Source organism: Aulonocara sp. 'chitande type north' Nkhata Bay, linkage group LG15 (assembly GCF_057382095.1).
Source record: "Aulonocara sp. 'chitande type north' Nkhata Bay isolate Kocher_YH1m ecotype deep benthic linkage group LG15, A_spYH_male_GT1.1, whole genome shotgun sequence".
Classification (NCBI taxonomy): Eukaryota; Metazoa; Chordata; class Actinopteri; order Cichliformes; family Cichlidae; genus Aulonocara; species Aulonocara sp. 'chitande type north' Nkhata Bay.
Genome location: NC_141358.1, coordinates 37293231 through 37319739, shown reverse-complemented (window position 1 = coordinate 37319739; position 26509 = coordinate 37293231). Strand labels below are relative to the sequence as shown.

The 26509-nt window shown below is 39.3% G+C and overlaps 1 protein-coding gene and 1 long non-coding RNA gene across 2 annotated transcripts in view; one reads left to right on the top strand and one right to left on the bottom strand.

Moving 5' to 3' along the window:
- Positions 1-15774: 15774 nt before the first annotated feature.
- Positions 15775-24566, bottom strand: LOC147313582 (uncharacterized). Its single transcript, XR_015124951.1, has 3 exons — positions 23986-24566; positions 22161-22209; positions 15775-17848 (listed from the first exon to the last, which is right to left on the bottom strand). It is a non-coding gene; the product is annotated as an uncharacterized LOC147313582 (long non-coding RNA).
- Positions 24217-26509, top strand: part of nr5a2 (nuclear receptor subfamily 5, group A, member 2) — a 69583-nt gene continuing 67290 nt past the window's right edge. The window contains exon 1 of the mRNA XM_086263253.1: positions 24217-24949. Coding sequence (XP_086119379.1) covers positions 24868-24949 — 82 coding nt within the window. The 5' untranslated portion in view covers positions 24217-24867. The remainder of the gene's footprint in view (positions 24950-26509) is intronic.

The following is a 26509-nucleotide window of genomic DNA, read 5'->3' as shown; positions in this document are numbered from 1 at the left end:
CTCATCAGATGGAAATAAATCATTTTAATTTCACTGGGAGCAGTGCGTTTCATGCCATTTGAAAGGAAAACAAATCATTGTCAAAGATTTATTGGTCAGTGTCTCTACCTCTAGACCCACTTTAGAAGTGGATTCTTTTTACCATTTCCCAGTGGTTTAAAAAAAGAAGAAGAAGATTTGCCTTTTAGAATTTAACTTTAAAACATTTAAAATATAGCTTCCTAGTCACATGCCATTATAAAAACTTCATCTCAATCTTAAATTTCTTTATGTTGAGCTTTACGGTTTATTTGTTTTAACTGAGAATTAGCCAAGCATACCAAACACTGCTCTTTTCTGATCTGAAAAGTCTCTACTATGCTTGTGATCTGTCTGCACATGAATATGGTGCATGGCATTTGGTAGAAGCTTAAAAAATGTAAATAACTTGTTCAAGAGAATACAACTGTAAATTTTCTAGTTTAAATAGCCTTTGAAGGACTGATTATGTGCTGAGAGAGTTTTATGACTGCAGGACATGTAAAAATACTAGTGTTCGATGTCAAATATATAGATGTCAGGACTCCCTCTTTTGTTGCATTCTGGAAAAACATAGCTGTTGCCAATGCATGTACTGTACCTTCGACTGAAAGAAGCGTAGGCAATGTCCAAGTGGCCAAAAATGTAATCAAAAAACCTGTGTTATGATTTTTTTCGACCGTTTGTCTCAAATGTATTCATACCACTGAAATAAAAATCCTATCACATTGGATGTCTGTTTAGGTCTGCCTCACTCATATCTCTATCCCAGGAAGGGAGGATTTTCCTGGGGTTGCTATAAGCCTTCATGCTGGTACCCCCCCCCCCCCCAATCATCCCTGGCTGCTCAGGGCCGGCACAGCTCCCAGCACTAGACCCACTAGCCTCCGCAGATATTTCCTGACGAAAACATATCACCTCAGGCTGGACCCGTCGGCTGACTATGCTGAGGCAGCAGCAGCCCTAGCCCACAATCCACCACAGGCCTCAACCTCACTCTCCCTTCCTTTACTTTCTCTCTGCTCTCTTCTTCAGTTTCTCTTGTTCTTTGCCGCTCTCTCTCACCAAGTCTTTCAAATGCTTCCCTCTTCCCACATTTCTGTACGTTTTTTTAAATTGTTTTCATTTTTTTCATGCTGCCTGTGTGCCAGCGGGTGAGAAATAATTGCAAATCAATAAGGCTAATTATTTTTACAAAACAAATACATAATAACCTGACAAAAGAAGGAGCATGAAAATCTTTGACAGGTTATTTACATGTTCTGAAAGGGTTTAATTCAATTAATTAATAGATAATAATAACAGGAAGGTGTTAAGAGAATTCACATCTTGCGTGCCAGACAATGAATGTTACTTATATATAGACAACGCCAAATCTGGTTGATATTTCATCTGCTAGAACATTTTTTTTGTTTAATCTACTTAGTGTCAATGAAAAGTGCTTAAATGAGGCATTGGGTGTAAATTATATGTATAGACAATCTGGGTAGAAACAAAACTTTTGAAATGGATCACCAGTAGTGAGAGTAAAAGGATTGAGGCTGGAAGGAAATAATGGGCCAAAGTATGTTTAAAATGTTGTAACAAATATTGTACTGAAGGAATTCCAAATCATTCGAAGGATACTGGCCCTGAGCTCTTGTTATATCATTTATACATTATTAACATATGAGCACAGCAAGAGAGAGTTCATGCAAGTTCACACAAAGCTTAGAGCAGGTGAAGCTATCTGAAGAAGATGATCCAAAGTTATGTGAGAAGATATTTAAGAAGACATTGAATACATTTCTTAAGTTCTATTCTTATACAGCAAGAATATCAACACCATGGCCAAGTGAACAACAGTATTACAGTAATAGCTATCTTGATTGTACTATAAAGGCTTTCCCCATTTTTGGAGTGCTATAACAACGACTTCCTCCTTTACTTTTAATAAACAATAGTTTACACTGAACACGATACAGTTAATATAGTGTGTATAAAAATAACAAACACTTAAGAGACTGAGTACTTTCTGTTTATTTTGTTATTACCAATAAAACATACTGTCATTTTAAAATGTAGGCGTGTTTGAAGATTTATAGCATCAATCACTTTGTAATATTTTAAATGGCAGTTATTTCACTTTGGAGTCAAACTAGTCAGCAGCTGTCTGACACAGGTCTACTTTCCACCTCAGACAGTCACTGAGGCCAGAGGAAGTCAAGGCAAAGGGGTCCATTACACCTCAGGGTCTATCTCAGCCTGCGTCAGGACAATCCCACTTAGCATGAAGGATGACTCTATCTGTCCGCTGTCTCATTTTGCTTGTCCAAATGCCCCCACTGGCCTATGCCTACCTGCCCATTGCCTGCCGTGATTTGTCGAGATCCAATTCCAGGAATGATAATTGATTTAATTGGAAGTGATGAATGAAGGGGTTTTATGGAGCATGGATCATAAGTTGATGACAGCATAGGGAATAATGAGGAAAGTTTATGGGTCAAAAGGCAGGATGGTCTTGTGAATCTGATAAATTTGTAAACAAGCAATAAATTGTAAAAGTTCGCATTTGAAGTTCATATTCTTGTTCATATTCAAGTTATCTATCTATCTATCTATCTATCTATCTATCTATCTATCTATCTATCTATCTATCTATCTATCTATCTATCTAGCACAGTTATAAACCATATTTGTTAACATTGTGGAATTTGATCAGATTGGCTAAATTAACTGTCCAATTGTTTGCTGTGTACCAATGGATCAATATTGCACGATCTATAAACATTATGTGGGGACTGCTGATATAACACTGAACAAAAAAAAAAGAACATTAATAATAAATAATATTTAAAATCAATGACAAGGGACAGTGATCTTCAGTGAAATGCCTGGAGCAGAGGGGAACCTTCATAACTGAAGCAGAATCTCAACCTTAGAATATGTACAATATGCTGTTTTAAATATATTGGGGCACCTCCCCTGACTGCAGCTGAAACCAAATCTGAAAATGCTTTCTTCAAACAAAAAAATGGCTAAAACAATTTGCCATTTTTAAAAGCATCAGCCATCCTTCTCTTCTCATTGTCATTTGCCTTAAACTTTTTGCTCCACTTGCTGGATAATCAGAACAGTGTGATAAAATAATTGCTGTCTGCCAAACATTAGATGGGATCATCTGAATGGGGAAGTATGTAAAAGAACAGGTTACAGGAGCTAATGAAATAATTCTGGATTTTCTTTAAACAAATGGTTTCCACAACCCTGCCTCAGAGGAGGAATACTACATTACAAGAGTGTGATGCAAATCATTGGTTGGTACATACAACTGACAGGAGCCAAGTTTTTTGAAGTAGATGACTTGCTGACCTGTGAGCTGATCCACTGGTTTAACCAACACGCTCTGTATCTGCATGATGAGCATTGTACTCATAAAAGCAGCTAATGCTATGCCAAGGTTTTGCAGTCTCCACACCCTTCAAAATGGATGGATGGATGGATGGATGGATGGATGGTCAAACGATCTCTGTAATGTAGTCCACATTCTTCTTCTGGACTACAAGTAAGCTGAGTTTCTCCAGCATCCTTAATACTTAGTAGTAATACTTAGTACTGATTCGAAATCTTTCCTTTTTGAATCAGTACTAAAATTAACTTTAGCTTATACTCACAACTACAAAAGCTTGTCCACTGGCATGGACTTTGGTGCTCTGCAGCTTCTGCTTTGGCAGTAAGGAAAAAAAATCTTCAGCAAAGTCTTAGCTGAAGACAGCTTTATCAGGCCTAGGTTGAGTTAATGATGTACCGTACCCGAATTTGACGTTACCAATGCTGCTAACTTTACTTTTAGTTTTCAGTATAACTGCCAAAAGAATTCATTTTTAATGAGAACGGAATTGTATTAAACCCTGTGAAATTATAGAACAGCCCGGTCTATGTGAATACACGAAGACGAGTACTTCATGGAAGTGCAGTTAAAGAGAAAAACGAAAACTTCATCTAAAAAATTTGCTTTCTTCTTTACAAGAGAGCATCCACTAAGCGTTATTCAAGTGGAATTTTAAGAGATCAGGTGAAAAGTCAGGTGTTCGTATATGTTGCTGCACATTTTTTGTATATTTCATTAATGACTGAGTGGAAAATTACAATGAATATTAAAAAATACTGCTATATAGAACAGAAGGGGGTCACTGTGGTTTAATAAGCATTAAGATTCTGTAGCTTCTCCAATACTTTTTTTTCTGTTTGACCAGTTCATGTTACCGTGACGATCTTTGTCTACATATTTTTTGTGTGTGTTTATTTTCTTTTGCTTTGTCTTTTTTTAAGTGACTTTGTACTGAACACAATGCATAAGAAAAACACACAAACAGAGATCCCGTAACAGGAAGAGCCCAGTGTGATCCTGTTTGATGGATGGGTTCCCATTGCTTTCACACATTACGTATGGCATGCTAAAGTATCTGTGAATTTGATAAGGCATGTAAAGGTTAATATACCCTCCGTTCCAAAAGAATGACAGGACACAATTTGGCTGCCTCACTTCGTTATATAAAAATTAAAATGTGAACTCAGAAACACGTTTAAAAACGCAGACCTTCATATCTGAGAAATTACACATAAGGTGCAATCAGTCCTCTGCTATATTTTTATAACTGCAAGTACAATAAAATTATTAAGCTCAAACTGCTTAAACCCATTAATCTTAGGATGCAAAAGGATCCCACATAAGTTATGTTCTGCAGTCCTGCTTCCAAATTTTTCCCTTTTTCACTATGAAATGTATGCACCCAACATTTATTTCCCTTTTTCACAGACACTCTCAGATTTCTCTCTCTCCAGGTTCAGTGTCTGTGGGGAAGGAAAGAGGAAAACCCAAATGCTTGTTCGTGGGTTCAGTGTGCAGCTGAGATGGAATGAGGGTACAAGAGTAAAACAGAGGAAGTATGGTGGTAGTGGAGGGAAGAAAAGAAAGAGAAAGAAGATTGCGGAAAAAGAAAGGGACAGCAAAAATACATTTATGAAGAAAAAGGAAATAATGAGGGCAACAGGAGTGTTTGGAGAGGAATGGGTGAGTGACAGAGTGGAAGAAATGGAGGAAAGAGACAGAGAGAAAAGGCAATTGAGACACAAGGACTTACAAAGACAGGAAACAACAGGAGTAAAGTGGTGAAGTCAAAGAAAAAGGGCAAGAGAGAAACAGAGAGTTAGTAGGGTGTGTGCTGCCAGGATCCAATTTCCACATTCTTCCTATCGCCACACCTAAATCCTTAATTGTGTGGCCACAGAGAAAGTACTGCACAGACCACAGAACTGCTGCTAGCCGGCGTTTAGCTGCCGAAAACCTTGCTGTTTAAATTGGTCGGCAACCCAGTCTGCATGCGACTGGGGTTTTGGAGGCAGCGAGAGAGACAAAAAGAACGAAAAATAATACCAGGGAAAAAAGAGAAGAAACAAATGAGAGAAAATCCTTTTCGGAATTTGAGCTTGGCGAGGGCAACTGAGAAAATAAATATGAACGTTACTCCAAATGAAATCGCCACCACAGCATGAGTGTGTTAAATGTTTTATGGAGAGAGCGGCGCCTAACATTTTTAAACCAAATCATGTTGGAAAGTACTTTTTTTTTTTTTTTATTAAAAAAGAGAAACACATGTGACAAATTAAAGGAAAAATGTTAACCCTTGACCCATAGAGGATCTGGTGGCTCTTCAATGCTGCAAAGGTGATTTTGCCTGCATGATTTGGGCCAGCTTGTCCCTTTATTTGGAAGGATCGATATAAATCAATAACAACTTGTTCTGAGTGATCACCTTTACCTCTTAATGATATATTTCTGTTATGGTCTAATCCAGGATGGCAACGCCTCCATCCAGCTCATTGATCAGTATCAGAATGATGTGTCACATGCTTTGGCCTTCAAAGTCACCAGATCTCAACCCAATTACACACCTTTAGGAGATTCTGGGCTGATGTGTTAGTATCATCAAAACATCAAATGATATCTTTGGAAAGAAGTGATCCACCCTCCAACAGAGCGCCTGAAGCTTGTAGACTCGATAACAAGATACAAAGAAGATCTCTAAAAACTTCTAGAAAAAATTAAAACGCTTTTTTTTCCCCTTTGGCACCCAGATGTAGTTTGTCTGCATTGAATGAAATCATAGAAGTTTTGATTCAGCCAGTAGAACTGTGACATTTAAACAATATTTATGTGAAAACACTGCAGTCACTTCCAAAGCAAAGGGTGCTTCCTGCAGCACAGCACATCGGCGCAGTGGTCGAAGGTGGTGGGCCTTTTTGCAGCCAAATAACAATTTGCTTTTCACTCATACTGGGAATGTTTTCACTTACTGCTGCAGCCTACTTCGCAGTACTCCTTATGACTACGAGAAAAACAACAAAGGTGGGTACAGAAATATCCCATCTGACCTGACCTTTAACACAAACAAACACACGAACGCGGGCTACTGCTCCTCTGTGTGGCCGTGGCCTGATGTTTATATGTGTGCGTATGTGCTGTGGGAATGCACGTGACATGAGGGTGAGTGACTCAAAGCGTTGTGCGGAGGTGTGGGGGTTTGGATGTATATGAAATAGAAAACTCAGTGAGAACATCATTTTCCTGGAGGACGACAGGCCTCAAAGCCCCCACGCCCCAACTGCACTCCACCCTACATGCTCTCTCTGATCAATAAACCTCTATTTTCTCCCCCACACAAGGTTTCCCATTCAATACAGCTGCCACGGGCTTTAAAAACATAGAAGCATGATCCATTTATTATTGGCTGTTACTATGATCTATCTGCTCACCCCACTCTCACCACCACCCCACCTCTCTTTATGTTGCTGCCTATTGGGGAAAGAGGGGATCTCTTTATTTCCTGCCCATGCTGCTTATTGACAGGCCATCACTAATGGCCATCATTCACTGCACACTGTACATGAATGTTGAGATATATGGTGCACTGTTTGGAAATGTATGCGATTTTGATGGTTTGCTTAAGGTTGACAAAGCTTCTGCATTTCAGATGTTTTAGCGTGCATTTTGAATAGCAGATCAGAGAGTATTGATTATATGAAGTAAGACAGCATAAGTAAAAGGTTTTTTTGTAAAACTGATGAGGTTATTTTCTAGTGAAACAAAAAAACCAAAAAGTAAGATCAACAGAATCCCAACTAATTTATTTTTCATTAAAAAATGGAAATGCGTAAGCATAATATCATTCCACCTATTCTTAACAACTTATCCAAATCAAGTTCACGAAGGAGGAACATGAAGAGTCGCCAGCCTATCACAGAGAGAGCTGTTCACACTCGAATGGGGCCAGTGGGGTGAAGAAAAGGGTAAGAAATCTAAATGTTAATGTAATTTCTTAAAAATGTATTTCTTTGCATTATGCTCAAAAAGTAAGGGGAAAAGATTTGTACAGCAGACACTGAACATCAAACTACTTGCAGGTGAAGACCAAATGGAAAACAAAGTTGCTTCACAATATTTAGCTCAATCACAGGTTTATAGTGTATGCTAATACTTACATTTAGGTGAATTTACAGACATATTTCTATGAAGACATTTTTAAAGTGAGCTCACATAAACTCATCCATCATTGTCACCAATTGAACTAGTAATTATCAGCAATCCCCTCTCCCCTTCAAATGTGAGATCACTATTTGTCGTTCAGTTATGATTTACAGTATGTTATTTCTTTGTTAAACACATGTTAAAATAAAGTGCAAGTCAAAGGAATTATCATAATCTAATACCTTGATTTTAATATTACTTAGACTGCTTAGCTTAGTCTCTATTGGCTTCTATTTGATCACATTTTCAAGATCTGGACTTTGGTGTAGAACAGTTTAACTGATCTTTTTGGGCCAGGGCAGGGCAGGGTTTTGCATTTTTCTAAACATGCATCTCTGTATGTGTAAGAGCCACACATATCAGTTTTAAGGTAGCATTAAAACTTGTGAATCATATCCGAGTTTGTACTGATGTGTAGTTGTGCATATATTTGAACATATAGCACAATTCCCAGACATGTTCGTCAACACACATGCGCACACACACAGTGTTGCCAAACCAAAACTGGCTCACCATTTTCTCCAGAGGATGAATCTGTCAGTTTTTTGGCCACTAAAGGCCCAGCTCCACCTGACCACTCCAACTGGAGGTCCTCATTAATGTGGTCCGCAGCATACCAACTTTTAATAGCTATGCACAACTGTACAACATCGGATCACCGGTCCTGCTGCTGTATGGAAAAAATAATTAAGAGTGACCAAAGAAGCCGTCTCACCACATTCTATAAATACCACACACAAGTTTCCTTTTTTTGACTCTGTACTTATGCCAGACTTCAGTGACCTAATCTTATTTGAAGCCCATGGAGCGTTTTTAAATACTGATGCCAAGGGAGAAGACGCAGAAGACAGTCTTTATGCACCATGTGCAAAGAAAACAGAGGAAGCATTGGGATAGAATAAAAGAAAATGTTAGTCATACTGATAAGCTTATAAATTAATGAAAAATAAAAAGAAAACAAACAAGAAACGGAGAAACCCAGCAACGCACACACCTCAAAACTTGCTTACCACAGGATGTTTCGGCTGGTCAGCAGGAAAACATGAAGGCAACCATTTTGTCTAGATGATAAATGGGTTCAGCTGACAGGTCACTTCTCTCACTTGCTGTTTTATCCACTTTTTTCCTTCCATCCTTTCCTCCTTCCTTCCTTCCTTCCTTCTGCCCCTCTCTCCCCTCACCAACAAAAAGCCACAATTTGTTCCCCCGGACTGTGGGCCCGGAGACGGATTCCACCAGGTGACAGATTTATCTGCATCAGCACGAGGTAAAACACCTCAAACACTTGGTAACAGTCGCAGGCCCATGCACTGCCGGAGAGATGAGAAGTGTCATTTATATCTGCTGGGGTTCCAGTAAAGGGCAGCTCACATATATCTCCACAACAGGGGACTCTGTCTGCATGTCTCAGAAAATTGCTCTCACATCCCACATCCAGCTGGAAAGCCAGAATTTTCTCATTCCTTAAAACATGCTCCTTCTTGAAGTTTCTTCACTTTTTAAACAAACGAGTATATGAACCATATGTGTGAGATTTCCCCTCGAGCCTACAGGGGGGGGAAGCTGGGAGTCATTTGCACCCTGGCCAACACATGTACCTCCCCATTTCAGGGAACTGGCTTGAGGTTTGCAATGACAGAGCTCGCAGGTGTAACAAACCCAAGCCCACTCCATCCCCCACCAACTTGCCACAAAACCATCTCGTAGGGGGGGACTATAATTCATCGAGGTCCAAGCCTCACCCAGATGCTTGAGGCCTATGGGTGGTCCATAACACAGCTCACACAGATGCACACCAACTCTACATATACGTTCAGAAGGATATACATCAAACGTACCCCATGCTTCCGGTCCTTCTGCCTCTCCGAGACACAGCACTACTAGCAAATCTGACTTTGTACATCTGCTAGCTTTCTAGCTCTGATTGCCACTAATACAAAGATAGCAAATTAAGTCAACAGCTAGTTGGTAGATCTAAATGTAAGCACTAACACTGATGGTAAATGATCATCTTTCCACCTCACAGCCCTCTTGACTGTATGAATGACTCTTGGTGGCGGACGTAGCTAATCAACTGACAGACAGAGCCCAAAGTCTGCCTCACCAATTGGCAGACTGGCTGTTTGGCTGAATGAATAATTCATTGCTGAAGGGATTCTGTCCAGCTAAAATGAACTCGACTCTCCTCCTGTCCAAACTTCTGTCAGAAAACTCGCTGGCCAACCTCTTTTCTCCATTCCTCATGTCAACTAAGACTGCAGAATGATTGCTTCGGTTTCAGTGAGGAATGTTACGCTTTTCATGTCTGACACTTAGCTTATGGTCTTTAATTAAGAGTAAGCAGGTGAGGTCTTCGATAGATGATTAAACACAATATGGGATACAGTATTAGTGCATCGGTGATCTTTACAGTATAGGAGCTTCTTCTGCTGCTGAAATCAAATACTGCCAGACCAAAAAGCAGAACTACAGGGAAAATTATAGATTTCATGTAGCATCTTTAAATCAAGAAATTCAATCCAGACTGGGTTTATGAGTGTGACAGCTTATTATTTATATGATTGATAGTTCTGTCTGATAGACTTTTTTTTAATTATATTTTGTAAAAGTTCTTCTTCTTTTTCTATCTGCAGCTCCTTTTAACCCTTTAAAGTCAGAACCATGAATTAGTTGCCAGAAAATTATTAAATTTCTTCAAATAGAGCTTCTATTGAACCTTCTGACAAAGAATCAAATATTAATTTACATATATACATTTTAATTTTGTATAATATTCCCTATATCCAGCCTTTTTTGCAATGCATTGCTTAAAATGTATTGTGGAATTGATTTAGGTTTTTGTGAGGACAAAAAAATGATTTAGAAGTGTCAAAAAAAAATCACAAAATCTGTATTTATATATATAAAAAATGATGCACTTTAGGGTTGTTTAGGGTCACCACAGTGGTTCAAGAGAGAAAAATGAGAAGCCATGTTGTATTTCGTTTGACACCTGCAAGCAGACAGCTTAACATCGATTAAGTCTCAGACAGACGTGTGTTTGTGACACTGTTATGTGTTGGGAAGGAACACAATACTTTGTGTCTATTTTATGCTTCAGTATTTAAAAAACATTTTTTTTGTGTAGGACTAAAAATTTACATGTCAGTGTAAATGTTTAGTCCTACACAGGCCACTGACTTTCTGTGATCTTTACTTTTGCCACTTGTCATTTCCTTGTTTTTCTTTCTTTCTTTTCTTAAAAGTGAAATCTTTTGAAATCTGTGGCATCTTTAGTGTAAGAACTGTTTTACAACCACAATTTCAGATCCAAATACATCAGAATCTAATACATTTATTTCAAACTCAATCTGTGAATACGATCAATCTTTTAATCGCCATTTGCAAATTTAATTCTACTGTTAACCATAATTTATTTTGAGATCTCTTCCCAATTTTCTAGTTGAGTTTTTAAATGTAGATAAAAATATTGGTTAATTTTCATTTCTGTGATCTCACCACAGGCTATAAGACAAAAAATACATGAACTGGTGATTTTAAATTGCCTTTAGATATGAATGTGAGTGTGAATAGCTGTCTGCCCTTCTATGTTGACCCTGCAATGGCCTGGCGATCTATCCAGCGTGCACCCCACCTTTCACCCTATCGTAGCTCCAGCTACCCTGCGATGCTAAAAATTACTAAAGAAACGATGGATGGAATAGATTTTCATAATATAACAATAATTTGCATATGGGAAGCCATGTTGGTTTTGGTTGGTTCATCCAGTCTGCTGGGTGTTTGCAGAGCAGTTGAGAGGATACAGGAAAGGAAGAGCAGCTTATCTGACAAGCCTCCAGTGCTGGGAAGAGGCATGACCCCTATAAACATCTAACAATGCTCTAAGAAATAAACAATCTACATTCTCTTCTTGGATATCAGATATTTGAATTTTGAAGCAAAATTAGATGTCACTACTTTTTATTGGAGAATAAAATTACACTTGCACGGGACAACCTTTTACTCTGAACAAATCAAAAATCCACCAGGTTTGGTTATGTGAAATGCAACAGCTGTCTTCCTTTCACACTGTGCGCTCACATCAATATAATTAAGAGATTAAAAAAATCAAAGAAAGAAAGGAAAATAAATGCTAGGATCAAATTCCTTCAGTCAGAAACAGGAACTGGCTATAGATAATGTTTCTAAGTGTCTCCATGACCAAACATTTTGCTGTAGTTAATGGTTAGGATCTCTGTATTTACTCTCCATTAAGTCCTAGTACACATAGCAACACGGAGACGTGAAAGCTGCCATAATTAACAAGTGACCTGCACATCACCCACTTCTGCCTGTCACTTAGAGGTAAGCAAACACACAGAAGAACATGCCACCAAAAATTATACCGTCACAGGGAGGCAAGTAAACATACACTGGACTGGTGCAGGACTTTATCATGGGAGAACAATGCCCATTCCCCTCAGCTTGGCTAACCCATAAAGCAGCTCTATCAGTATCTTTACTTGCTGAATTTTATGAGCCTCTGTGCTACAATTAAGCTTTATTAGCCATTATCCTTAAAGACCCAGCACAATAGTTTCCTTAATTGAATCGCGACACGCTGAGATGTAAACTCTGCAAACCTGGCAGCAATCAGATAAGATCAGAAATGTTCACAGGAACAAAAAATGTGTAGTGCTTGTCCTGGCATTCATAATTATTTATACTAACTACATAGTTAAGCCAGAAATAGAAAATGCTTCCGGTGTAAATGCGCTCCCTGGATGTCGGTTTGCTTTAAATGTTTCTTTTTTTATTTCAATAACGCATGCTCATCTGAAAAAAAATATTTTGCACAAGTCATAAAATGCAGAATATTTCCATACATAAAAAAGATGTTGCAAACATTTGATTTCATTGACTGGACTCACTCAGATTTTCTGCCTAATGTGTAAAATGTAAATTTAAATTGATTGCAGTGGACATCTTAATGTTATGCAAGGTGGAAGAGAGGGAGGTGTGTATTTCTTTGATGGCCTGTTAGGTGTTCTGTGTCATTAGCGTAGTGTTGAATGGCAAAGCAGCTCTGCAGAGGACTGGTCCATTGGGCATGGATCTGTGCATGTCTGTGTGAGTGTGTAATTGTGTTAATTGCAAAGGGTCATCCAGAGGGGATACTATGTGTCTGTTACAACTGACCGCTCCACAACCACAGACACCAGTCAAGAAGCTACAAGTATTTGTGTCTGTGTGTGTGTGAGAGTGCTACAGGGAGGTTGAGTAAGAGCAGTCCATCTCATCCACTTTTTCTTTTTCTCTGTCCAGACTGTTACAGCCAACCGCACACTGACCCCTGAGTCAACGTCAGTGTGTGTGTGTGTGTGTGTGTGTGTATGAATGTGTGTGTCTGTCTCAGGTAGAAGAATTTAAAAGAAAGTCAACAACCCACACAATATCCCAGGATTCACCTGGGTAAACATCAGTACGAACAGACACGAGCATTTATAGTCAGGTGTGTGTTTGTATGTGTAAATGCACCTCTGCCATGAATGACCGCACATTCATCTTGTGGCTAACACTGCCCTAATTACTGGTTCTTTGTTGCTTTTGTACTCAAATAATCAACCTTACATAGTATTTTTCAATGACTCTTTGCTTCTTTCCTATTGTATTATATATAGTGGCAACTTTGTGCAGTTTTCCCCTGTCTGTTGCCATTCTGCCTCAACCCACTCACCACTCCTTGACTTACTAAGGCACTTACTAGCTTACTGAAACCTTTGGGATTAAGGTGAAACACACGTTGCATGTCACTGACTGACAAGCAGAGAGATTATCTCATTAAACAGCAGTGATATCTAGCAGTGACTAAGAACAGCAATTTTTAAAACTGCATAAGTAACACATGATTCAACACATGCGTTTGGTGATTTAATAGGATATAATTTATTAGACTCTTAGGTTTCTGCTCATATTCATGTGAACACAGCCGGCAAGATGTTGTAGAAAAAGATATTTAAATCGCAGACTAATATTTTCTCATCTGGTAACTTAAGGCTGATTAAAATTATTTTGGATTTCTTGGATGTCAGATGTATAAGAAGCCACAGAAAAGGTTTGTTTCTCATGTCTTAATTTTCAGAATCTTAACTGGATTTCCTTGAATGAATATGTGATGGAAGTCATGATATTCATCATCAGCGGATGTTCTCCGATTTTCTTAGTTGTGTCCTGGATAGACATCCGCAGTTTAGAAAAAACGTAAAACTTAATCATGCATGATAGGAACTGTCTAAGGAGAACAATGCTATGAGCTGATGTTCCCTCGGCAGCTGTTTTTGGCACTTGTAGGCTCCTACGGGGCCTCAGCTTGGAATTTCACCTGATGATGCTAATAGTAGCAGCTGTAAACAAATGCAAATAGATAAGAAGCCACAAAGGTTTGATATACACTCATAAAGTTATTAGTTTATGTTTCTGTGACAGAATAAACACAGTATACTAACACACATACTATCAATGCTGTATTCGCTTTGCAGCAAAATAAACCGTTTGGCTTTGCTTTGTTTATTTAGTTTCAACCCAACCATGTGCCTGGTCTGTTGTTCCTCCGGTTGGCGCTAGAAAATAGAAGCCTATAGGAAGCAATGAACAATGACTGTTGCATGACCTGCTAATGGATCCAGCAGCCGCTGCGTTTTTTTTATGTGTGTGAATAAACGCATGTGTGTTAACAGAGCACTAGAGACAGACAAAAAAGGTGACAAGCACAACAGAGAGGATGAATGAGTTTATTTATGTGTTTTTGTAGGGTCAATACACAATAAATATGTGTATGTGCACTACTGAGAGTGCCAGGACAAAGATTACAACAGCTCTCGGGTCTCAGTATACATTGTTCATGCAGGAGGACGTAAGGCAAAACTGACTAAGGGTGCCTGGAATTTGTATTGTGAATGGCCACAGTTGCTAATATTAAACTAACTCTTATGTACAAATTAATCTGCCGTCTGTCTCACAATTGCAGCCCACATTAAAGAAATGAGTAAAAAGAAGTCGATGGTCAAGTTGGAGCTGTCTAAATGTGGATATGACAATTAAACATCTGTTTCTAAAGAAGAGCCTGGACAAGAACCAACAAGATGCCAGATTAACTATTATCTTGGACGTGTGGACGTATGTGACATATGTGTGTGTTTTGGGAGAAGTGGCTAGGTTGTATGAGTCACAGTTCCCACAGCATTCCTAGACATTCTCTGGACATAATGTTATGCTATCCCAGAGTAAACTGTATGTGTGTGTGTGTGTGTGTGTGTGTGTGTGTGTGTGTGTGTGTGTGTGTGTGCGCTCACTTTCTCACACTCTCCACTTGAATTCTTTTGAATCTTCCATATATAACATCGACAACCTCAACTGTCTTATTCCCTCCTGCACTTATCTGCTGTAGTCTGTTGTCAGCAATGTAAATGACGCGTGTCCCATGACAAAAGCATTTTCATCAACATAAACCCAATTACTTCGTGGCTAGCGTTCTCCAGTCATCCTCGGTTATGTGTAATAAGTGGGCTACAGTTTGTCTTCTGGATAACATTCAGTAAGTGAAACTAACACAGAATGACAGCATACCACCAGCTTCTCTCTCTTGGGGTTTAGAGCAGACTTTGAAGCCACAACACAAAGCTGACTGTACTATTGCTTGTGTTACTCTGTGACTATTACACTATATATGTCCCCTATCTGCTCAATAGTTACACATTAAAAAAATATGCAAATAATGTGTGTTCACTGCACAGTACTTTCTGATTATCACAATAGTGACTTAACTAATTACTGTTTCCTTTATTTAGCTACTGAAGGCAGGAGATGACTATAAGACAGCAATATTTTTTTTTAAATTATTAGATTATTAATTTGATTAAATAATTTATTTAATCTATTAACTCCAAGAAACTTACTTTATAAATTATTTAAGGTACCAGGATTATCAGGATTATCTATATAGCTTTTGGGAATTATTATTATAACATTCCAACCTTTACAAATTTTGTATGTATTAGATGTGCATAGTGGCTGATCTCAAAATGAATGACGACATTACGTCTGTGCTACATGTACATTTTTGACATTACGTGTACGTCACAGAAGAGTGATACAAATATGTTGAGATTATTAATTTGTTGACTAATATATTATTATTTATGAACAGCCATTTTTTCCATTTCACTATACACAGTGATGTACTGAAGGTTAAAAGAATAGCATGATAAATTAGCATCCAAGTCTGTGTTTTCATATATGAGCGGTATAAACAAGCGCCACAAGTGTAACGTAAAGAAGAGTGACAAAACAAATAGATAAATACAACATCTTTGTAAAGTGTTGTGTAACGATGGATAAACAGCATCCTTCCACAAGATTTTTGTCTTAATGCTGGTGGTGAAATGTAATGTCTAGTCTTGAATCTACTGTGATGGACAAAACATATGATTGAGATACATTTTGTTTTCACCACAGTGTAGATTTTCACTCACCTAGTGCTCAGATATACCCTCCAGCTCCCCTGCAACCTCAGCTGAATAAAGGCTTAGGAAACTGGATCCATGGATGGTTGCCATTTAGTCACCTTGTGTTGTATATGGAAGCGCTACAGAAGAGGATTAGGGCCACAGCGGGAAAAAAAGTGGGGATGTCTTTTTTGTTTTGAATTTTGACGTCCCCACCTTTTTCCTTTTACAGTGGCCATAATCCTCTTCGATAAAGTGTTTACTATAGTGCTTAAGTCAGTTTATTTATTGACTGACCTTCAAGAACAACCTGTACCAAATTTAATGGATTGTGATGTTTCAATAGTACACAAAACAGACACTTTGACTGTCCTTTATGTTAGGGATGATAGCAGGGCATTTAGCCATATACAGAACTTCCATCGCTGCTGCTCAACCTAACTTTATAAAGCTAAAGAGCAAAGTATGGCCAGTTTTCTTTTGCTGGCTGCAAGAGTGGGCACGTGGCTATTCATGAACTCAGAGGAACTGAGACCCAGTGGACTAAATTCTTATTTCCCATGTGAACACAATAGGAAAATGCCTATATGTTTGTGCAACCATTTACGGTAGGGTATGGCCAGCGTTACCACTAGTTTTGAATGTATGCCCACAGACCACAGCTATGTCTAAACGACCATTAGAAATTGTTGAAGCTCTAAGGCCAATTCAAAACCAATAAACGACTGGGTTTGGATTACTGTGTTTTCATGTCCTCCCTTGGTCTTTAGTGCAACCTAACATCAGTTGCCTATTTTGGTAGCATCTCAACACAGTGCATGTGTGAAAAATAAACTGCCATCACATTAAAAACATTATATATTGTGTAAGAAGAGCCAAGCTCCTTAGTCAGACCACTGGCTTTTTTTTTCAGCAGGAAAAAGACAAAGGTTTTTGGTTTTGAGCATTTAAACCTACAGGCTAATTTAAACAGGGTTAAAATCAGAAATATAGAGGCATTAATGAAGGATCTGTGATGCACTTTTTAGATGAAATTTGAAAGACATCCTGGAATCATGTGAATAACCTGTAACACTGCATTCCCTGTAGCAACGAGCATATTGATATGTATCTGTACTAATGCTGGTCTCTAGACAGGTTTATTGACACGGCAGCTTTTCTGTAGGGGAGAAATAATGCTGCCCATTCTTTATTCAACCATTGGAAGAGTCTTCCTCCTTTTAAGTGTCATTTAGAAATGAACCTTTCTATGATCTTTACATTTTTCTCATTCTGCTGTGAAAGAGTCAAAAATTCTTTCACATCGGCACCCTTGTTACAGCGTGTGTTTTTGTGGGACTTTGTGTTTGAGCACATAGATGCCAGTCGTGTCAGAAAATATTCTCTTTACTTTATATCTCTTATATTTTTTCTTTTTTGTGAAGCTATGAATAATTAAAACATCTTTGCATGTGTGTTGTGCACCTCATCTCACTTTTAAGTTCACTCAGCCTTTTGACATGGAGATAACCAAAGCCCTCGGACAATTATCAGCGTCCTTCGGCTTCAGGACGTCAGCAGAAATCTTGCAACATTGAAACATCTTTACACAAACATATGCGTGCACGCACACTCACACACACACACTCCTTTCTCCACTCAAAAGAGCCAGTCTTTGTTTGATCCCCTGTGAGGTTTATCTCCTAAGCCAAATGTCAACACTTGCTGTTGACACACTCTGTTTCCTCCATTGACTGCCTTCATCCAAAGAACTGGGGACCAGCAGGTAACAGCAGCTGACCTGGGGGCACAATAGAAAGTCAAAGGAGTACAAGACATACTGAGGAATTAGAGAATTAGACAATAAGAAACAGTGTAAGGGTATCATGCAAGAATGTAACAAACACATCATGAAATATATCTTTTTATTTTAAAAACTAAGCTTGTTGAAAAGAACTCCTTGGAGAGAAGCATATGGGGTGTTTTGATGTTTTCTTTGCATCACACACTTTTCATTTCAGTATCACTGAGCATGTAATACCACTTCAATCATTAATCTGTACTTGTACTATTATAAGTTTAATAACTATTTTTATTTGATTTGTGATTTTTAGTGTAAGAGCAATAGAATTCACACAAGAACCACAATCAAAATGTAGTTGCTACTTTTTCTAGATGTTTGATACCAGATGCTTTAAATGGTTACTGAAAGCTGAGAGAGAGTCAGCAGTGTATGTTCCCATAGAGAGTGTCTAGAAAAAGGAGTAGAATTAATCTTCTCAGCATGACTTCAATGCTCCAAAACTGTCCACATGGAAGGCTTTACGGAAATGCACACCATAGAATAAATCAGTTAAGTTATGATACGGTATCATATCCAAACTGAACTGTAGAAGTGTTTCTCTCTTTTGGTTGGTGGATAAAACCCATCGTCTTCAATCCAAAAAAAGGAAAAAAGACTCACAACACCTCATATTTCACAAATCTTTAATAATCTCTCATTTTCTTTGTTTATTTCTTGCAACCTCTTATGCAGACAAGATTTGAGACTTGCTGGTGAATTAAAAGGAGCATGTAGGAGATTAGGAGTCAAAGTTTTACCTTCAGGAATTAGACGAAGAGTAAATATCAACCTAAACTAAGCAGGATGGACACAACAGAATGATTCCCATCCTGATATAATAGGTGAATTCAATGAACTGAGGTTGGCACACCACACAAAAACTAATCAAGGCCACAAATGCAGTTATCCAACTACCTGTCTCAGGCAAAACATAAAGACCTGGGCAGCACCAGAACCTGATGTTATCCACCCATATTAAGTGAAGAAGGTTATAGCACTCCATGAATACCTCGCAGCACAAATAAGTGGTCTGCTAACAGCAGATTGGCTAATACAGGGCAGAACAATCCTGATCGTGAATGAGGATGTTTAGTGGCCTCTACACAACATGAAAGCTCAATCATGAAAGCATCATAGCAACCAGACTGAGAAAGTCCATGAGTCTAAATATGAGTACAGCTCAGAAAGACATTGGAAACAACACCAGAGGATGAAAACACCAGCCACTGCTTGATAGAGCAGTACACTAGGACTACAAGAAAGCCTACAACTCAGTGCGAGTAGAATTAAATGGTTATTTCCATTCTACCTTCTTATTATCCATTGTTGATCTGCACACAGCTGTTGTCACAAACGTCACACTCGCTTACGTCACTGTCATGACACATTCTCGCAAAAAAATCACGGTTTTAGTAACGCAGTAATTCAGCGTGCTTACGGGAAAGTAACGGTAATCTAATTACCGTTTTTGCAATAGTAATCCCTTACTTTACTTGTTACTTGAAAAAAGTAATCGGATTACAGTAAGGCATTACATGTAACGCGTTACTGCCCATCTCTCCATATGACCAGTATCTACAGCAAGAACACTGCGATGTGGACTCGGTGGCTGAATGGTAGATGGTGGCAAAAAGAGGGAAGGTGATCTGGACTGAAGAGGTGGAGTTGTCTGAAGGCAAAATAGTAGACATACATGGCAGTTACAAGGGTATCCCACAGGCCAACGGGAGCCATGAAGAAGATGCAAGAAGGTCAGCTACTGCCAAATACCTAAAGAAGGTAAGGCTGGTGCTCAGAGGGTAGCTTAATAGTGGGAATAAAATCCAGGCAAACAATACATATGTCCCACTGGTCATCAAATACCCAGCTGGAATAATACGCTGGCCACAGGTGGAGACAGCTACCACCGGTGTAAAGAAACAAAAACTCGTCCCAGTGCACAGTGATCTTTACCCAAAGTTGATACCTTGAGCCTCAACAAACAACAGAAAGAGGGAAGGCGAGGATTAGTGAGTGTCACAGCGACAATTCAGGATGAAACACGGAGCATCTGTGAATACTTCCTGAGATGGCAGCTGAAGAAAAACAGTGAGGAGAACGGCAGGAAACAGTTGTGGAAGACTAAGCACCTGCATGGGAAGTGGAGTTAGAGGAAGTACCTGAGACTGAGAAAAACTGCAAGTGGCCACAAAAGGCTGACCTAAAGGACAGCACCAAGGCTTTGATTATTGCAGCGCAAGATTAAGCCCAAACTTCAGATCCATAAATGCAAAACTCTACCACAGCAAACAGAGCTTGAGCTGCAAAGTGTGCAAAGGTTCCCTGGAGTACTGTCCAGCACACTGTAGCAGAATGTGAGATGCAAGCTGGGACAGCATACAATGAGAGGCACAATCAAGCGGCTGGAATAGTGTACAGAAACATCTGTGCTGTCTGTGGATTAGAAGGACCCAAGTCCTGATGGTAAACAACCCCAAAGGTGGTTAAGAACAACAGGGCTGAGGTCCTGTGGGACTCCAGGTTCTTGATAGACAAGCAGCTGCTGGCAACCCAAACAGACATAGTGGTGGTTGACAAGGAGCACAAGATCACAGTTGTGATAGATGTGGCAATCCCAGCAGACAGCAACATCTGAAAGAAGGAGCACAGGAAAACAAAGTGGTCCCAGTGGTAATGGGAACATTAGGAGCCATAACCACCAAACTGATAGATTCCAGCAGATTCCAGGCACAACATCAGAGGTCTGTTTCCTGCAGACTGCCATCCTAAGAACAGCGCAAAAACCTCAAAGCTACTGACAGCTACTTCCATAAATCATTCTCTCGTGTTTTGTTTACCTCAGTGAAGTTCTGTTTGTGAGTTGTTGCTCTGTACTTTGAGTCCTGCTGTATTTTTAGAACAAATGACTGTTTACATTACATCTTCGATACAGAAAACAGTAGCAGGTAGGGGAGAGAGGTGTGTATGTGGGTGTCTGTGTCTGGCAGTGAGTGGTGGAGGGGGTGATTTCCTGCTTATGAATAGCAAATGTGTGTTGATTATAATTTAATGATGTTAGTGTGTGTTGCTGTACATTTCCAAGGCTATTGTTATTTGATCAGAACACTTGTACACGCAGGAATACACTCATTCATGAACACAACGCGCACACAAACATGCACTCCCTCATAAAACTCACACACAAGCTGAGACCATACAAGGTGTCAGCCCTACAAATGAAAACACGCATGCAAAAAATATGACACACAAGTGAAAGACAGACTGCATGAAGTTTTAAATTCTTTGGCACTTTTAATTACCATGCATGCATGCAAAATATCATTTTTACAGCCTGCAGTGTTGCTGCTCAAATTGTCACTGTGTGTGCTTGTGTCTGTGCCAATCAGATAAATCCAAACTTGGAACCATAACATGGGAGGTGAATAGTCCAGAGTTTGATTTGTACTTTTGTACATCATTTAATGTGTCATTTTATAACCTCGGACTGTAAACTGTAAAGTCTCAGTGTCAATAAAGTACTACTACTTACGTATCTATCTATCTAATTAAGTTCACAGTTTCTGTGACTGTTATGATCGAACATTATTTTCTTCATGCTTCATCTTCAAAGTTTGGACCTACTCTTTTTCCTCCCTTACTTCCTTTGTGTCTCTATGTTTCTTATTAGCTTTCACCATCACTCACTGGCTGGGCCTCTCTCTCTCTCTCTCTCTCTCTCTCTCTCTCTCTCTCTCTCTCTCTCTCTCTCTCTCTCTCCCTCTAAATAAGTTAATCATTCCAGTAGAGCTATCTTGCCACAGGTCTTATCAGTCTCTGTGTCATTTTATAACCTACCCTGCTCCCCCCTCACCCTTCAGCCCCTACTTGTCCTCTCTTGCTTGTCAACCTCTGACTCCACCCACCACTGCCCTCAAGTAACACAGTTTCAGCCAATCCCAACTCAGTACTGAGTGTGTATTGCTGATTGGTGGACCCCCATCACCACCACCACCCAGGATCCTGACAAACCTAAGAACCTAAACCTGGCCACCAACTCGCTGTCTAAAATTAAAAACAAAACAAATAAAAAGACCTGTTTGTGTTTGTCTGTGTGTGGATACAGAGATTACTTTGCAGGGTAACTACTTTCATTTCAAAGCTAAAGTTCTCAGTTTTATATTTTTTATATTTTTGTGTATTTGAATATATCACATCTCACTTGTTTTCCTAAGACGACTCCAGATCACTGTGTAAGGAAAACATTTCAGTTGGAAGTATAATAGAAACTTACTGTATGCCTGTGTTTATGTGTGTATGTGAGCACACATACTGTAGAGAACCTGTGAACACATGAAGTACAAGTGAACAGTGTACTGATGAAGTAGGAGCATCAGTCTGTTTACAGATTAACATTGCAGGTACAGAAAAACAAGTCCCCATAGCTTTTATTTTAGTGTGATGACTTCATTAAAGTTTATTGTAAAATTTAAGTTTGCGTTAGGATAATGATAACAACTACAAAAATACATTACATAGAGCATCCTCACAAAGACAGGACAACTCACTTATGAGAGCATTTTGGGAGAAACGGGCAATGCTCCAAAGAGGACCTGATCAGTACATATGAGCCTGTTTTGTGTGTGTGTGTGTGTGTGTGTGTGTGTGTGTGTGTGTGTGTGTGTGTGTGTGTGTGTATGCGGCGACACAGGTGATATATACATATATATATATACATATATATATAATGGCAAAATGGTTGTCTATAAATCACCCAGACTTTAGCTACTCAACTCTGTAAAAAAAAAAAGAAGACTACAACAGCTGTGGCTGCGCTCTGACTGTGTTTCTGGCTTTACTGTGAAATCTATTTAATTGAATTTCTAAGTATTTTACTTGGAAATTGTTGTTCCAAGTAAAATATGTTATTAGTTATATATTTATATATTAAAACAAGACAAATAATTGTCATCAGGGGGACCTCACCTTTCTGTGCTCCTTGCATTTTATGATAATGAGCAGGGGTTTTGCCCTATATTGCTATAAAAAATATTTTTCTTTCAGAGATGACAAAGTCTTAACATTACCATTAGCTGTGGGTACTGAGACGTGTGTGTGTGTGTGTGTGTGTGTGTGTGTGTGTGTGTGTGTGTGTGTGTGTGTGTGTGTGTGTGTGTGTGTGTGTGTGTGCCCTCTGTAACCCTTTTATGTTCGTCAGATTTGTCTGGTGATTTTCCGTGTCTCCCTCACTCATAAAAACACACCGCCGCCATTTCCACACAAACACTTTTGGCTTCATGAATGTTTTGAAGTGACGGTATTCTGCCATTCAATGATGTGGATCACTTTTATGTCAATTTTCCTCATGACTAAATTACCCACAGCAGTGATTAGGAAAGCCCCAAACAGATTTTGGAGTAGTATATACGCACCTGCGGGAAGTAAAGGTTTTGTGGCGATCCTTTATAACGGTGCTTTAAAACAATAACGTTTTCCGAGTTTAGTAACTCACTAAAAGACATGCGCAGACAACAGGAATCCAGATCGTTTCCTTAACGCGACAGAAAATAGTTTAGACTTCTACCTGATTCAAAAGTTGGATATTTCTCTGTGGTCTGCGAACTAAAATAAGTTACACAAGCTTTTTGTGATTGTGGTCGTGGGGCATTACGGGGATGCTGTAGTGTCATTCTTTTTTGCATGAATTTAATTTGAAAGGCAGTGACGTCAGATCACTAATTGATCCCCGCTCAGCCAATTACTGTTAATGATTCAGAAGCAAAGGTATAATTTATTGCATAAAGGGGGCGATTTGATTAGACAGTGAGGTCATTTCAAGCCTGAGGCCGGTGATGCTCGAGTTTTCCATGAAATTTATATGGCCTTATGGAGAATTTACAATGTCCTCACCTGTATTTTAAGATGGAGTGGTCACACACGCACACACGGGCGCAGACACACAGAGAGAAGAAAGAAAAGCAGAAGGAAAGAGTATAATTTTGTCACAATAGTTCATCTTTTAAAGTTTGTATATATATGAAAAAATTACTTAGCATATAGGAACGCTCGCTCTCACGCTCCCTGTGCGTGCGTGTGCTAAAGCGCTCTGATCCACATACCTTGCGCTTTGTATTTGCATTCCGTGCGCCCAGACGCAGTCGGTGATCTCACTACAGTTGCATCACTTCTCTTGATTTCCTTGTTCTCCCTCCGCTTTTAAAGTCCGTCATTAACGGGATTAAATAGATGAGATTTTGGAGAGATGGACCTGGAGAGTTTGAGGCGATGTTTCCCGGTCTTCTTTCCTGATTGGATCGGAGGAAGATGATGTCAGACGACCGCATGCGTCTCGGATTGGAGAGAGCGGAGTAAACAAAGCCGCGAGGAGGAGGAGGAGAGGTCTCCACATCTCCAGACAGTCCGACCGACTCACCGAATCCGACTTTACGCACAGGAGAGGGCGGCCCCGGCGGCTCGTGCTTGTCTGCTCAAGGCTGAAAGTTACACTGACAGTCTCACATTAATGGCTGACGCGCTTTAAAGACTTTGGAAAAGATAAAGGGAAACTTACCATCGCATTCTAATCCGGACCTTGTGCTGTTTTCTTAAGTGCAGAGTGATTCCCTAACTCTTCGCGAAAGTGCTTCTTACTTAGTTTAGAAGGAATCACTCCGTTTTCTCCTGCGTTATTTCTGAGATTTTTCCTTTCTTTTTTGCGTAAATGCGTTTTAATATTTTTTTTAAATCAGTGTAGCTAAGTCAAAGCAGCGTTACACACAGGCTATGCAAGCCTGTTGTTTAGAAAAAAAGTCTTAATCTGGCTTTATCGTTGGAGCATTGCCTGATAATTGGAAGTGAAAGAGAGTTATAAAGTAAGAAATAGGACGGTAGAAGTCGCTCGGGACAGTCTTTCGGGGGGTGTTTGTGCGAACGCCTGTCTCTGACGTCCAGGTGTCCCGCCGTGCGGTGCGGAGTCTCTATCTCAGGCCGGCAGTGCTGTCATGCTGCCCAAATTCGAGACTGAATCCCTGGGACTCTCTCGATCGTATGGCGAACAGGGGCACATGCCAAGGAACATGCAGGGTAAGAACTGTCATTCATTTGAATCTCGGTAGTCTGCCCGAAGCTTCCACTTCGCTGTCTTCGTGGAGCGTTTTCCGGCTGAGAGTGTACTCACTAAAATGTACATGCTTGTATTCGTTACCTTTTTTTCTTATAATGAGGAACAGTTACCGATCTGTCATACGCCAATACACGAACGCGTTGATTCCACGAACTTAGCAGGTAATTACTAGGGGGGGTTATTATTATTATTATTATTCAACATGATCTCCAAAAGGCTTCGATAATGTTCTTCCACTTCAACTTGGAAGCACTTTTTTTTAAAGTTTGGCCCGCGGTCAAACAGGTACCTACCTGTCATTCACGCTTAGAGCGAGCGGCAGCAGCGCGTAAAAAGCAAGAAACAGAGCAGAGGTATTCTGTCAATGTAACTTTTTCTTGTTTGTTTCTTTTTTTTTTATTTCTCTGATTTTAGAATGAAACAGATGACTTTCTCTTAGCAGAATAAGAAATATCTCAAACCTGCTCGTGGTTTTGTTTCTAAAGAAAAGGAAGAGTTGTTGATGTCGAAGCAAAACTGGAGTGTCTGATTAAGATTAAAATATTTGACTAAGGACAGCAAACTTTTACCCAAGAACAAAATAATTATGAGCTAGTTTATTGATTTTACAAACGGTAAAGAAGAGCTTGGTATTGTCTGCCAACACGTAGTTTCGCAATAGCTTTCTCTCGTAGTACAGCCAAGTTGATTCTACTCTCAAATGAAATACAGCTGCAAAATAAAGTTAAACTAAATCACTACGTTTTAGATGTTGCTTTAATGCTGTAGTGTGAAATCTTTTTTGTAAGCTTTAAACTGTTGTTGTTGGAGGTTTTTATCTCACATTCGAGGAGAACTGCGTAAGGCCTTCAGATGTTCGAAATCGGTGTCATTTAAAAAAAATGAAGAGCAAATTTTAGGACCCCTGCATTTTTTTTCAGAATGAGCATAATTATTTAAATTCCCAGTGGCATGCCGTAAAAATCTATTTTCTTGATCTTCACAGTAGGCTGCACATTAAGCAGCTACATTTTTGAAGAAATTCTGACCTCAATGGCAAGTTAAACTCATATAACCCTGATCATTTCCAGCATGTCTTTCCACGGCAGTATAACCGGACAATCAATTAGCCCGCTCTCGGTTTATAAGACATTGATAACGTATTCTCACTTTAAACAAGGAGTGGCTTGTTTGCCAGCCCTTTTACCTTTTTTCTTATTTTACCCCAACTGGTTTTTTTTACAGGCAGCTAAAACAAGGAAGCTCCGACTGAAATGAATTTCTTTTAGAATCACGAGGTTTTTTGTTTTGTTTTGTTTTTTTGACAATTGGAGGACGTTGGGTTTTTTGTTTTGTCTTTTGTTATTTTATGAGCAAGTGGACAGTAAATGATTGACGGTCGGGCCGATGTGTTTCTGGAGGTAATCTGCGCAGACGTTGTATGCATTCACCTGCGTCTGTCAGTTATACAACGAGGTGCTGAAATATATTCAATTTGTCTGTGTATAAAAAACACTATTTGGACTATAATTACAGGCATA